The sequence below is a fragment of the Crocodylus porosus genome, unplaced genomic scaffold (genome assembly GCF_001723895.1).
Source record: "Crocodylus porosus isolate Cpor-Errol unplaced genomic scaffold, CroPor_comp1, whole genome shotgun sequence".
Lineage (NCBI taxonomy): Eukaryota > Metazoa > Chordata > Crocodylia > Crocodylidae > Crocodylus > Crocodylus porosus.
In genome coordinates this window covers 20,130,630-20,146,171 of record NW_017728948.1, presented here as the reverse complement: position 1 = coordinate 20,146,171, position 15,542 = coordinate 20,130,630, and the positions used below count along the sequence as shown (strand labels likewise).

The window sequence follows — 15,542 nt, the reverse complement described above, 5'->3', positions numbered from 1 at the left end:
GCTACACTAATTTTTCATTCACTAGCTGCCCATGGTTGATGTTCCCAGTGGGCAGAAATTTCACTGCTGTGGAATTGCTGATATAGGGACTAATTCCACCCTGTATTACATAAGTAAAAGGCCTACTGAAACCAATGGGAATGAAAATAGAATTGGACCTATAAGATATAGTTAACTAGCTCTTTCATGGATGTTCACTTCCCAAATGGCTTCAACTTTGCATTGTCACCCAACATGACACATGTCTATGTCTTACACCAGAAAATGTTTTATTGTAGGTAGGGGCAAGGACTTTTGTGCGTGATCTCTGTTATTGGACCAACTATGTGCTTGGAAGGGACATAGGCAAAGTTTCAGGTACCACAGTACCCTTTCTTGGGTATAAAATGACAGTTTTATAGCCACTCAGAATGCTTTATGTGACCTTAGGCAGACAAGGTTCTTTGGGTAGATGTGATATCTTTTATTAAACCAACTGAGTGTTTGGAAAAAGGTTCTTTGCAAGCTTTTGGGTGCAGTCACCCTTCTTCAGGCATAGGAAGTCTCTGCTGTTCAGAGACTCACTTTGACTTAGTTAGCTTCTTACATTCCTATTCAAAGTGCCCTTAAAATAGCATGTACAGTTCTATGGGATGCTGGTTTTCGCTGTTAGTTTATATTTTTCTCTTCCTCTGTAAGATGAGGCTGTTTCTTGCCCTATAAACCCATGCAAGGAATTGACAGGGCAGAACCATTGACTATTCATATTATGAGAAACAGGCCGTGTCTGTACAAGATGCTGACTGTGCAGTAGCCCATGACTACCCCGCAGTAGCGTCACATGGCAGAGAGTGACGTAACACTACCGTGCAGTAGTTTTGGGCTACTGTGCAGTCAGAGTCAAGAAAAAGCTGCTCAGTGGTGCTACTGTGCAGTAACTCTGGTTACTGCGCAGTCATTTAGTACTTGTTTATACTTGTATAAAAAAAAAGTACTAAATGACTGTGCTGCAACAGCTGTGCAGTCAGCATCTCATGTAGACATGGCCACATTGTAGAAGGCAGAGCAGCAACATGAAGCTGTCACACTCTCTCCTGTGCAGGAGGACTGAGGTAGAGGAAAGGATGTAATACACCAGCCAGCAGGGATAACCCAGAGAGAGGCAGAAGTGGATTACTTCTCCTTCTAGGAGAAGAGGAGAACAAAGAAGAAAAGTATGACTTTAGGGTCCACTCTTTACTCTTAGGGTAAATTCTCCATCTAGTCTTTAATCACTAATATGGGGTGCATAATTGCTACGTTGTTATGGCATTATAGCTATGAATACAATTTAGTAAGTAATATTGTATGTACGTTTGAATTATATATATTTCTGTCCTTACAGACTCTCAGATTTAATAGCCAACTAATCGTGGATTTACCATTTTTGTTTCCACAGACAACATCAGCCAATCGGACAAAATATTATGTATCTTACCGTCGTAATAGCTTTGTACAGATGAAACTGCCAAAATATGCATTGCCAAAGGTGAGTGTGGACATTATATTGTTCTTTCCATGGAAATGTTTTCCTTTATTCCATTTTTGACCTAGTGCAGGTGGGTTCTGTGCTTTTTAATCCTCAGTATTTTAACATGAGAACTTGTTTCTATGAGGCATCAGATTATTTTACTAAATACTGCTTGCATTATATATTTTTTGTGCATATAGCAGCTCTCATTGCAACTTATGGGGCATGTCTACACATTCATTAATGTGCCATAGTTACTGCTCATTAAGTTAGTACTCATGATCAGAGGTCAGGAAAACAGATCTTACGATGACAGGCTGAGAGCCACTGGACTCTTTAGCCTGGAAAAGCGCAGGCTCAGGGGTGATCTGATGGCCACCTATAAGTTTATCAGGGGTGACCACCAGGATCTGGGGGAACGTCTGTTCACCAGAGCGCCCCATGGGATGACGAGGTCGAACGGTCACAAGCTCCTGCAAGACCGTTTCGGGCTGGACATAAGGAAGAATTTCTTTACTGTCCGAGCCCCCAAGGTCTGGAACAGCCTGCCATCGGAGGTGGTTCAAGCACCTACATTGAACACCTTCAAGAGTAAATTGGATGCTTATCTTGCTGGGATCCTATGACCCCAGCTGACTTCCTGCCCTTTGGGCAGGGGGCTGGACTCGATGATCTCCTGAGGTCCCTTCCAGCCCTAATATCTATGAAATCTATGAAATTATATAACCAGCCACTGAATATAATGCACAGTAACTAGTGCTACTGAGCAATAGTGTCGGCGCGTGGATTTTTAGAGATGCTTACTGAGCAGTAACCTAATACTATCATAGTTTTTGCCCTGCATGCTACCTCACAGTAGAATTAGGCTACCGTGCAATTAGCATCTTGTGTAGATGTGCCCACAGGCATGGAGAGCAAAAGTTATTGCAATAGCTCTCCAGCTTTGTTCCCGAGAAGCAACCCTCCAGGGCCAACGACAATGCGGTGATACTGAGTATTTTTTCAAGAATCACTTACAGTTTAAATTTCATATGGTGAATATCTTCCGTGAGCATGAATGGGAATATAAGGGAATTGTACCAGCCTACTTTCTATCACTGAAAAAACCTGAGGGCTCCTAGTTACCTATCAGGGTGATGTGGGTGGCAGAGCTAGCTGAAATTCCTGCAGCGTGGCATGCTTTTCAGGGCTGCTATATTAGCATAGTACTCTAGCAGTAAAGTAGAGGCATATATTTGCATGCAGTCTAACTGATGCGACTGAGGTTTTTTATGGAACGCAGCGTGTTCCATAACTTTATGGATAGCTGGGAAGCTTCTGTAATTCTTAAGAAAAATGGCTTAGTTAATTACAGGAGAAACTAACAATTTCATTTTGTGACTATTGTAGGTTTAGATCACTACCTTCCTGTTTATAGGTGGGGAACTGTACACTGTTTCCTCATATGTCTTTTTTAAAAAGCAAAGAATATCCTTAAAGGACTTTTTCCCCAACTTTGATTCTTTTTTTTTTTAGCTTTTCTGATGCCCTGTGGTCTTTTTATGGTAAATATGTAGCATAACAACAAAACCCTCAAATGAGACCATCAGATATTATCTGAACAAGAATGTGAAGCTGCCTTCTACTACCATGCATGGTAGTAGTTTAAAAATGCATAGTTAGTCATATGCAAATCAGTATGACTTTTACTGGATTATTTGAAATGGCTTCGAAGCAGTTTTTATGGTCTCTTGGGTAATCTGTAATTAGGAAAACAATAAGAGAACATAAAGTTCTAAACATGCCAAAATCAAAGGATTCTGTACCATTTTACAGACAGTTTAATGTGTACTTCATATAAATAAAATGGGAGGGTATAATTTGACAGAAATGCTATTTCTGAAATAAATTATACAGTTTTCTGTCCATTCCTCTAAATGCCTCATCTCATCAGAACTCTTAGTTGATTGGTTTTATTTAGCTTTGCTTGGGCTTCTGTTTATTTTTCATTTTTAGTCATTCTGATTATATTAATGTAATATTTCATAATGGCAAACCCTTGATTTGTCAATAAGGTGATTCAGTGAGGAGTCTTCTTTTTGCCTGTAGGGAACCAGTGCAAGAATCTCTGCCATTATGTTAGGCCTTCATCATCATGTATAGTCACCTGCTGTTTTGTGCACATGACCAGGGCTACAGCCTGTGTTAGATTGCTTTTGTGTAAAATATTTACCTGCATGGCTGGGTGCTCTGTTCTGATGTTTACCTAGAGTCTTTATTATAAGTGACCCTAGATAAGGACAAGTTGTTGTTATTAGCATATAAAATATTATTAATATTCTATCAGCATACAAATATTTAAAGCTTTCAGGATACTGACTTCTTTAATTCATGACTTTTGCTTGTAATAAAATGGATGTGCAAGCTTTAATCTTCTTAGTACTGTTATCCAGATTACAGCTAACCTTGTGGGTAGGCTACAGATAAAACAGGCAAAACAGGGCTACAGCCCAACCTTGTATTTGCTTGCACTTTAAAATATAAAAACAACCATTTATCCCAAAATCTATCTGGCTACCTGGGACAACACAACAGATTCTCACCTATACCTGCTGGGGAAACTAGAGAGGAAGGAGGAAGGTAGCGCACAGATTATCAGCCGGTCTTCTTAAATTTGAGTTCTCCAAATTTCCCTCCAGCCTATGCCCAATATTTATATATGGCTGGTTCTAATTCTAATAAAAGATCTCAGATTCATTTTATTTAAATTTCTTGGTTTCACTGAAACTTTTGGACCTGCACTGAACCAGATCTCTTGTGGACTTTGAAGATGCAGTTAGTTGGAATTTAAATCCCTGGGGAAACTAAAAGGGAGGGTTCCTTATTTCCTTTCCTTCCCCATTTTGAAATGCTGTTCAACACTGTCTTATTTCTTCTTTACCTTAGGTGATGGTCTTCTCTGACAAGACTGCTTGTGTTTTTACAAATTATCTAAGAATCTTGACAAAAAATATATCTAATACATTTGGTTACATCAATCACTGCTACTAATATTTTAAGATAAAGCTATGATATATCATATTTGGATTATTTACTGTATGGCCATCCCTTATTAACGTCTACCTTCAGACCTTGTGTTTATTTAATTGTGTTTAGTTAGACATGCAGATAGCTTCCTTTACTTTGCTGATCAAGCTAGCTGCCACATCTGCAAAGGTTCATGCTACGGTCACTCAGAAACAGGCTCTGGGGCTTAGTCACACTCTTACAGCTTGGCTTAGGCCCCTTGAAAATGGGCAAGGCTGGTAGTAGTATTTAGTCCTTTTGTTGAACAAACCTGATTTTATTTTTTTGCAGGGATTACAGGTTTGCTTGTTAAAGTTAGATATAATCCATTTTGGAGTTTGTATGGCATTAAGCTTAGTGTTATATGACATTCATATGAGAAAAACCCAACATAATATAATATCAGTAAAAAAAGCATTACATGGATTAAGAACTGGTTACCTGACGGATCTCAGAAGTACTCATCAATGGGAAATCATCCACAAATTAGAGTTCTTCAAATGGGGATTAGCAGAGATCACTACTGGATAAGAGGAATCCTAGAATATTGAGACCAGTCCTGGTCCATATTTTAAAATATGTTGAGAGCATTGAGAGGGTGGCAAAGGGAGCAACAAATATTTACTTCTCAGTGGGTACATCTATATGTGAAATTAATGTGATGCAATGAACTCTGGCACATACAGTTATACATGTATCTGGGACTTTAGCATGTTGAGCTGGATCAAAGCAGCCTTGGCTGGTAGGAGGCCCGGGGGAAGTTAGCCTGGTAGCCCAGTGCTGCTCCAACCTGTGTAGGGGCTGGTTGGAGCACAAGGGTGCTTCAGTGTGGGGCTAGCTGGCAAGCAGCCACGCACTGAAGCACCTTCATGCCCCAGCCAACTCCATCAGTATCTATACACGTGTTGCTTTGCATTAAGAAATGCTGCTGTAGGATCGTATTTGTGTTTCCAACTACTAACACAGAATTGCCAACCCCACCGTGCCAAAAATCATGAGACACACTCTTAAAAAATCAAGAGATTGGCATGTAAATCATGAGGTGCTATTTTTGAAGTGTATGGGGGGTAGTATCTGTGAAGGTGTTGGGGGATGTGGATGTGTGTGTGGGGTTTGGAGCCTACACACCTTGGCAGGATGTGGGGTACTCTGGGTCAGGAGTGAGAAGCAGCAGCAGGGTTGGGCAGGCTGTGGCTTGGGAGTGAAGAGCAGACAGACAGAGATGCAGAGACACTGACAGACACAGAGACAGCACCCAGCTGGTAAGTGGAGGGACAGGGTGGGGGGAGAGGGTAGAGGCATGGAGGGGTGGCAGATCAAGGCCTCCGCAGTGAGGGAGGGAGTGGAGCAGGAGCAGGGGCTGGGATGAATGGGGCCCTGAGGCTGGGGCGGGTTGTCCAGAGGTGCGGGGGAGGGGCACAGCCCCCCCACAGCAGTGCACATCCCCAGGGCAGGCATGGGGGCATGTGCCACCTGAGGGGGCAGAAGTGGGCTGCTGTGTGGGCTAGAGTTCTGCACCCTGCTGCCTTGCCCCAGGAATTTGGCTGTGCAACACCATTGCCGCCCGCTGGGTGTACAGGGGATGTGGGATGTGCTGGCCGCACAGCACATCCCCTACCCGCCCAGCAGCAGGAGACATACTGGGATTGCATGGCTGAGCTCCCAGGGAAAGGCGTCAGGGCACAGAGCTCCAAGCCCACAACTGGCAGCCTGCCTCTGCCTTGCGGGGGGTACATTCCCCCATGTCTCCCCCAGGGGTTTTCACTGCTGTAGGGAGCTGCCCCCCCCCCCCCCTCTGGATGACCTACCCCACCCCCACTCCTTCCCTCACTGCAGGGGCCTCAATCTCCTCCCTGCCCCCTCCCTCTCCCCCCACCCCTTTCCCTTCACTTACCAGCTGGGAAATCCAGAGATCTGAGGGTTGGATTGGGAGATCCTGATTCTAAGTTATTTTAACTTTGAAATCCTGAGTCTTGCAATGGTTTTGCAGCAGTTGGCATTGCTGCTAACCTGCAGCCTAATACAGCCATACATGTAGATACTGAAACTTTATTGCAGAGCTAATTAGTCTACTCCTCAGCAGGCATCTTATGCAGATGTGCCCAGTGGAACCTTAAAGAGTTTAGTTTGTTTAGCTTATCGGAAAAAAAAGATGCAGAGGTGATTTCCTTACAATAGTTAATGTTTCAGTATCATCATAGTACTTACAGGGTGCATCTTCATGAGACAGTTTCCTGTGAAGTAGCATAGTTTACTGCATGTGCACATACTTAGTGAAGTAAACCCCACTAATTTTGAGTAAATTTACTACCTGCAAATGCAAGTAGCAAGTTTACTAGCAATTACTAACCATGCAGAAGCGCTCATGTAGACACTTGACTGGGAGCAAATCTGCTCCCCATTAGCTGGCCACCAGGGTGCAAGAGATTGCTTCCTGCTCCAAAGAGCTGCCTACTGCTGGGGTGAGCTCCACCATTGGAGCCCAGGCAGGGACCATGTCCCCCTGCCCTGGCAGCACAGAGCTCCAAGCTTTCCTTCCACCCCTTTGATGTTCCAGCCCTGGCCAGGAGGCAGGTGTGCCCTGCTAGCCCCTGTGCTAGTGCCCAGGGAGAGCCTAGAGCTCCCCCTGGTGGCAGCAAGAGCCCACTGCAGGGCCCCAGGAAATGAAAGCAGTTTGCAGCCATTAGCAGCAAATCTGCTCCTGCTTCTGTACGTGTATAGACACCTGCCTCGGAGCATTTACTCACGAGTATCTTACCACTGACTGGGAGTGGAAGCCAGACAAGTTCAAATTAGAAAGGAAAACATTGTTAGCAGTGTGGGAAAATAATTATTGGAATGAATCATGAAAAAAGTAGTGGATAATTTAGTTCTTGAAATCTTTAAATCAAGATTGGATGCCTTTATGGAAGATTTACAGTAACAAAATAAGAACAAGATACTGGGCACAATACCAGAGTAATCATTTGAAATTCTCTGGTATATATTACTCAGGAGGTCAAACTAGATGATCTAATGGTCCCTTCTGATCTTAAAACGTATGAAAATGGTTTACTAAGAGAATGATATTATCAAGCAAATAATAGGAGACTTACAATTCTTGCATATAGAAAAAATTCCATTTAGATTTGTTTCATTTGTAGCTTGGGTTATTTGACATGCTATAGGATGCAAAGTTCTGTGTCTTGGAAAATGTGTTCTTTGTTTGTTTGTTATTTTACCACTAAAAGATTAACTCCAGGCTTGACTGAATAAATAAATTTACAAGCTAATGGTTTCATCTTGGATAGTTTCAATACTCTAGTTAGGCACAGGGTGACTGTTTCATTTAGAAAAGGTTGGTTTTATGTTGTTGCTAGTTCAGGCTCTAACCGGTGAGTGGAACAAAACAAACTGCATCTCTTTAGCATGTTGATGATGCCTCTGAGAAATGTTTCATTGGTGTCTGCACAAGATAAAGCTGAAAAATTCCACTAAAGGTTTTTGAAATTGAAACATCCATTAGAACAGCACTGTAGATGAGTGATCTTTGACCTCTTTTGTAAAAGGAGAGAAAGACATTTGAAAAGTGGTTTACCAACCTTTATTTCATGCTGGCCATCTTAACTACCAAGTATTACAAAACAGAATATTCTGTTCTCTTTGAATTCTTAGTCATGCACTGTTTTTATGTGGAACGTCAGGCTGAAATAGAAATGCATTTTCCAATCCAGTTCAGTCTTAACAGTAGGATAAAAAAGATTTGATACCTATACAAATGACAGATTCAATAATGTAAAAGAGATACAAACTACCTCTCGGGCTGGTGGCAAATCAGCAGTATTCTGAAGACCCACGCCCTGGACTGTTGTTAGTTATACGCTTCCAAGAGTGAGACTGAGATACAGGATTGTGAAGGAAGACACGAGACCTTATTTTTTAAAATAAACAGAAACCTACAGAACAGAAAAACAACTGGGTTTTAGTTTTCCACAATATGAGGGCTTTCCTATGCTCTGTTCTGCTAGGGAACAGAATATGGTCTCAGAGTCTTGTCTTAGGTGGACTTTGCTACCCCATAAATATCATAGACAGAGTTTAACAGTGGTTTTCTACATGCAAAGGGGATTGTGGGCTAAGCAGAGAGTACCACAGGCTTGGAAAGTTGATCTGTCTGGTATTCATAGGGTAGGTGTACTGAAGCTTCAGAGTATGTGCAGATGTTACATTTAAATCAACCTAACTAGGGCTAGGTTGATCTAAGTGCTGATACGTGCAAATGGTTGGGGAAGTTAGATTGGGCAAAAACGGCTGGCCAGACCTAAATTAATTCACTTGAGGAATCATAGAATCATAGACAATGAGGGTTAGAAGGGACCTCAGGAGGTCACCTAGTCCAACCCCCTGCTCAAAGCAGGACCTTCCCCAACTAGATCATCCCAGCCAAGGCTTTGTCTAGCTGGGTTTTGAAACTCCCCCAAGGACGGAGCTTCCACCACCTCTCCGGGTAACTTGTTCCAGTTTTTTACTTGTTCCAGTGTTTTACTACCTTCCTAGTGATAAAATTCTTCCTAATAGCTAACCTAAACTTTCTGTGCTGCAACTTGAGACTGTTGCTCCTTGATCTGTCATCTGCCACCACTGAAAACAGTCCTAGCTCCATCCTCTTTTGGACCCCGCTTCAGGTAGTTGAAGATTGCTGTTAAGTCTCCTCTCAGTATCTAGACTAAATAAGCCCAGTTTTCTCAGTTTTTCCTTATAAATCATGTGCCCCAGCCACATCACAATTTTTGTCGCCCTCTGTTACACTCTTCCCAATTTGTCCACATCCTTTTTGTGGCCCAAAACTGAGCACAGTACTCCAGATGTGTACTCCAGGAGGTGAACTAATTTATAATGGGAATGGTTAGCCTAATCTATGAGGTGTCTGCACATGTTTAGAGTGCAGCCCTGGGGCAGAGTGTCCAGCTGCTTGCCCCAGCCCTGGGGCTGTGCTCTTCCTATCCTGCACCTGCCAACCCTGACCAGGCTATTTTTTGCTCCTCTACCCCCACCCCCAGATGGACAACCACCTACCACAGACCCACCAATCGCCTTGCAGACCTGCTAGCTCCACTCCAGTCCTATCCGCCCTTCCTCCCACCCCAAGTTACATGCATTGTGGGAGTGTCTACATATGTCACCATGGTGATGTTGTTACTGTGCTGTGATTTAGTACTTCCTTTTGGAAGTACCAAATCACGGCACAGTAACAGCCTGTACTGCCCTATACATGCAGAGCATGGTTATTTTTAGCAGCTGCTTTGCTGTTGCGGTGTGCTATACCAGGGAAGCGCAGTGCTATGGTGAAGTAGCTGCTGGTCATATGTAGATGTCCATAGATACTACATTGCCATAGCATATTGCTACGGCGACATATCATCATCTGTAGACGCGCCTTGTGTCCCCTATACAGCTCCTAACACCAGCAAATGTGTATAAGCTGTGCCTGAACTATGATCTTAAAGGAAGCTGCATGATCATAAACTGAGTGTGACAAATGCCTGCATGTACCCTCAGTCCTTATGTGTAGCCTTGGGGAGGAAAAAATTTGGCTCTTCATTTCAGTCATACTTTTTGGCAGTGCAAATGTATCACAATGTGTTTTTGTATAGAATCCTGAATTAATATTTTTATACTAATTAATTTGAAAATACTTTTTCAAAGCTAAAGTTTTCCCATGGAGATATAGGGTCTTGTTACATGTTGCACTTTGAGCTGCTCAATTGTTCATTGGTGTTAGAACTGGATCGAGTTTGGATCTGTAGGTCACACCTTAAAGAGAAAAACTTTCTCTAACTCTCCCCCACCTGCACATCTTCTGATTTGCCACTAGAGGGCTGGTGAGCAGGTGCCTGACTAGGAGCTATAGCTGTGTCACCACTACAGGGCTGGTGAGCCAAGACTGACTTCTGTCCCTGCTGTAGGTGGAGGTGTGTGAGAGATGGGTTTGTGGGGGGTGGGGGAGCAGAGTGGAACATGAAGCTGGGAGGTGGAGGCAGAGAGTTAATGGGATGGGGGCTCCCGCATCTGGCCTGACAGCCCCTCGTAGACATGCACGTTGGAGCATTATCCCTGTGTGAACTGCAGCTGCACCTCTGCCTTGTCCCACAGTGCCATGAAGTCACCAATCTCCTCCATGGACCAGTTGGGGCCCCAGGTGGCGGCATGTGGCATAGGTGAGGATGCCATTGGGCCTCCTATGCCAGCTGTCCAGGTCTCTGCATGACTGTCTCTGTGCTGCCAGGCCAGGGCAGCTGCCTGCAGTGCCCAGCGTAGGGGCACGGCACAAGACTAGGAGCTGCGTGGTAAGGCATTGCCCCACAACCACCTGCAGGCTCCAGACAGGCTGCTGGAAGTTGGCTGCAGGCAGTTGGAGCTGGCCTTGGTGGCCAGGAGTTGCCTGTGGTTGGGCCCAGGTACTGGCATGCCTGGCAGCACGCTGCAGGCCTGGATGGTGTGGCCCGGACAGCTGCGCACTACTGTAGTGCTAGAGAGTGGCACCAGGGTGCAGGCAGGCTGCCACAGGTAGCCTGCGGCTTGTACAGGGACAGCAGAGGCCAACAGTCACCCCAGGCTCTTTGCTCTTGTGCCCCAAGGATCAAAATAGCTGCAAGCTTTTAAAGGGTCTATGGCTGGGGCTGCCATAGAGGTGGCCCAGCCCTGGTGCAGAAGAGACTCCCAACCCTGGGGCTGAGCTCAGCCTGGCCCCCTAGTGCAGGGCTGACCAGGAGCAATTTTGATCCCAGTTGGTGTTACTACCACGTAGTAACTACTTGCAAGTAAATTTGCTACTTGCATTTGCAGGTACCAGATTTACTCATAAGTAGCAAAGTTTACTGTACAGTAAGCATGCTACTGTGCAGTAAAACATCCAGCGTAGACACATTCTCAGTAGAGAGAGGCTGGTCCATACACACTAAACTCATCTCGGCCAGGAAAAAAACATGGCCAAGTGATTTTGCCTCTCTCCAGAATCTACAGGGTTCAGACACTGTCCACCCGTTTTATTGTAAAGGCTTCTTGATCCAGTTGCTTCATGATTCATACAGTTGATCCCTGCATTGTACAGAAAGAATATGGATGTTTCCTCACCAGTTAGATTTCTGACCTGCATGCCCACTTATTTCAGTATGAACAGATGCTGTATGCTACCCAGTATACTGCCCAGACTGGAAAAGGTTTTGAAAATCTGATCCCACCCTTCTGAAAACCCCAGAAAAAGATGTCACAAACCACACCAAAGTGGCGGGCACTGGGATAAATGCAGAGACAGGGCAGCAGGCCTGCTCCCCCATCTCGAGGGACTGACTCTCTGTTCCATTTATAAGCCAGATCTCTAGTTATTTACTGCAGACATGTTTATAAATTAGAATATAAATGCTTAGGGAGAGGGATCCTGTAGTGGCCTGTGATTAGGTCTCTTAAGAGTTATTGTATTACAAATAATCAGTAATAATAAAATGCATGCTAATTTACTCTGGTACTGTAAGACCAATTACCAGTCATAATAGGTTAACAAAAATATTGAGCAAATGAAGCAATTTTCTATCTGCTTTTCCAGTTTAATTGTTGAACCTCTGAAGATCTTTGGAATTCTAACCCCCTTCTGACCTCTCTAATTAATCCTTATTGATAATAAAAGCTCTTTTTAAACTCCTGGTGCTGCATTCACTGGTCTTGCGTTCACTTATTCCAAGTTAATGTAAAGCCAACATATTCCCAGATGCTATTTAGAAAAGCAAAATATTGGGCTCTAAAAGATAATGGTGTGGAAATATTGTGAAGGAAAGCTTCTATTATGTGTTTTGCTTTTCATGTATATGGGCTACATTTCCAAATGGACAATAAAATAAGTGTCCAAGTAATGGAAACCAGGGTAAAAGAGAAATGGAAATAACAAAACAAATGTTATTGCTTCAGAAATAGCCCCTTCTTGGTTACCTTTTTGTGGTTGTACATGTCTTTCTTATGTGTGCCTTGGCAGCAGTATATATTCTTTGTATTTGGCTATTACTTGGGATTTTCCTGTCAATAAAAACTTAGATTAATTGGGCTGCAAACAAAGAATGGATTAGAAAAACAAAGCTATACTCTTCTAAACAGTAGCTTGGCACAAAGTTATTGAACAAGGAATGTCCATTGCCCTCTTTTCTTATGCATATAGTCGCATGTAATTCTGAGTGCATCTTCTTCCAAGAGGCTTTCAATAGACCCACACCTTCCATGCAGCTCAATTATGTGCTGCCAAGTTTTAATGAGGGCCTTCTCCAATCTTATCTCCATCAGCCAGTGACACTCTAGGGTGAAATGATCTTGTTTTCCCCTGATAATGATGTATCAGTTTTAGTCGCATAACTTTGGGTAAGTGAGTGGGGCACCTGGACGCCCATTTAGAGACACTGAAATGGCAGTTCTATAGAGTCCATGGTGCTGCAGCTCACGCTTGTGCTCAAAAGCCCCCTTGGCTCACCAGAGGCATTCAGAAATGCCTGAAAGCCAAAAAGGAGGTGTACATCCAGTGGAAGGGAGGGGCTATCACCAAAGAGGATTATACCTCCATCACTTGAGTCTATAGGGAGGCTGTTAGGAAGGCTAAGGCGGAGATGGAACTAGGGCTAGCAACAAGTATTAAGGACAACCAAAATTCCTTTTTTAAATACATAGGGAGTAAAAAGAAGGCACCAGGCAACGTGGGGCCCCTTCAGGATATGCTTGGCAATCTGGTGGTTGCACCAGATGAAAAAGCAGACCTTTTAAACAAGTTCATTGCCTCCATTTTTCTAAGCAGAGACCGGGACATCTCCCCCATCGGGATTCAGGACAGACTCAGGAGAGACTCTGCCAGGCTTAGGGTTAGGGAGGACTGAGTTAGGGATCTTCTGTAGGGGCTGGATATGTTCCAATCAGCAGGTCCAGATGCTCTCCACCCCAGGGTGCTGAGGGAATTGGCAGGGGTCATTGGGGGGTCCCTAGCATGGCTTTATGAGCACTTATGGTTCTCTGGCCAGGTGCCAGAAGATTGGAAGAAGGCCAATGTGGTCCCCATTTTCCAAAAAGGGAGGAGGGAGGATCCTGGCAATTATAGGCCCATTAGTCTTACTTTGGTCCTAAGGAAGCTCTTTGAGAAAATTATCCAGGAGCACATCTGTGAGGGACCAGCAGGGGAGATGATGCTCAAGGGCAACCATTAGGGGCAGCTCCTGTCAGACCTACCTGGTTGCCTTCTATGCTCAGGTCACAAAATCATTGGACGCAGGTGTCGCAGTAGATGTAGTCTTTCTGGACTTCAGGAAGACCATTGACACTGTCTCCCACCCCATTCTCATTAAAAGCTAGACGACTGTGATATTGATGCCTACACAGTCAGATGGGTCGCAAATTGGCTGGGGGGCCGCACCCAGAGAGTGTGGGATGGGTCGTATTCGACCTGGAGGGATGTGGGCAGTGGAGTCCCCCATGGCTTGGTCCTCAGGCCCACACTGTTCAATTTCTTTATTATCAGCTTGGACGAGGCGGTGAAAAGCACCCTTTCAAATTCGCTGATGACACAAAAATTTGGGGTGAGGTAGACATATTAGAAGGGAGGGACAGCATACAACTGGACCTGGACAGATTACAGGGGTGGGCGAATGTGAATAGGATGGGATTCAATACTGACAAGTGCAGGGTACAGCACTTGGGCAGAAAGAAACAGCAGCATACCTACAGGCTGGGGAGCTCACTTCTCAAAAGCACAGTGGCAGAAAGAGAACTTGGAGTCACTAGTGATTCCAAGATGAACATGGGCCAGCAATGTGGGGACATGGTCAGGAAGGCTAACCGCACCTTGTCCTGGTTCAGGTCCAAGGAGGTGATCCTCCCCCTCTATGCGACACTGGTCAGGCGATAGTTGGAGTACTGCGTCCAGTTCTGAGTGCTGCACTTCAAGAGGGATGTGGACAACATGGAGAGGGTCCAGAGGAAGGCCACTCACATGATTGGGGGCAGCAGGGCAGACCCTATGAGGAGAAGCTATGGGACCTGAACCTGTTCAGCCTTCACAAGAGAAGGCTGAGGGGGGACTTGGTGGCCATCTATAAACTTACCAGGGGGAATCAGAGGGGAATGGATGAGACCCTGTTCCCCCAAGCACCTCCCAGAGTAAGAAGGAATAACAGCCACAAGTTGATTGAGAGTAGTTCAGACTAGACATCAGGAGGCGCTTGATAATTCCCTAGCTGGGGTCATATAAGTTTAAATTTACTAGGGGTCATATGAGCCCAGTATTCATTCCTGCCCAGGGCAGGGGGTCAGACTTGATGATCTTCTCAGTTCCCCTCTGACCCTACATCTATGAACTGTGGCTATAGCAGCAGCAGAGGCCTTATTCATGGACCCCACTCCACTGCTGGAGCAGTAACAGCAACAACCATGACTAGGCAAACCACTTTGTGCCCGCAGCTGCTAGGAACTTGACTTTTGAGTGTCCTGGGCAAGTAACATTGAATCTCCCCAAGGCCACTCTCCATCCCAAAAAGGGTTTAGCTCAGACTTCACCCCAGTACCCTCACAAGGTTTTACCCAGAGTGCCAATCCTGCTAATTATGCCTCCAGTGAGTTTAATCTAAGTTTCCCATAATTCATCCACTCTTCCTTGATTCATCCTTCTTCAAGGTTCTCTTGGAGGCTTATCAGAGGGTACAGGTTTTTGGTTCCTCACAGTAGTAGTGGTTGTAGTAAGAGGGTGTCATGAAGCTTTTACTGCTAGCAGCAATAGCAGTGCTTTAGCCCTTGCCTGAGAGGTATTTGGGTGCAGGAGTTCCCATGGTATGTCAACTGCCTGCATTAACAACTGCTTCCTTAGTCCCTTCCCTGAGATCATAGAATCATAGAATCAATGAGTCGGAAGAGACCTGGACAGATCATCTAGTCCGACCCCCTGCCATGGGCAGGAAGGAGCACTGGGGGGTGGCAGGGGTCATAAGATCCCAGCCAGGTGCCTATCCAG

The 15,542-nt window shown here is 44.6% G+C and overlaps 1 protein-coding gene across 6 annotated transcripts in view; it reads left to right on the top strand.

The window, feature by feature from the left end:
- The window catches only part of SORCS2 (sortilin related VPS10 domain containing receptor 2), a 940,675-nt gene that overhangs the window by 774,236 nt on the left and 150,897 nt on the right, over positions 1-15,542 (top strand). For all 6 annotated transcript variants that reach the window (XM_019553064.1, XM_019553063.1, XM_019553062.1 and 3 more), the window contains exon 8: positions 1,418-1,507. In XM_019553064.1, the coding sequence (XP_019408609.1) occupies positions 1,418-1,507 (90 nt within the window). The remainder of the gene's footprint in view (positions 1-1,417; positions 1,508-15,542) is intronic.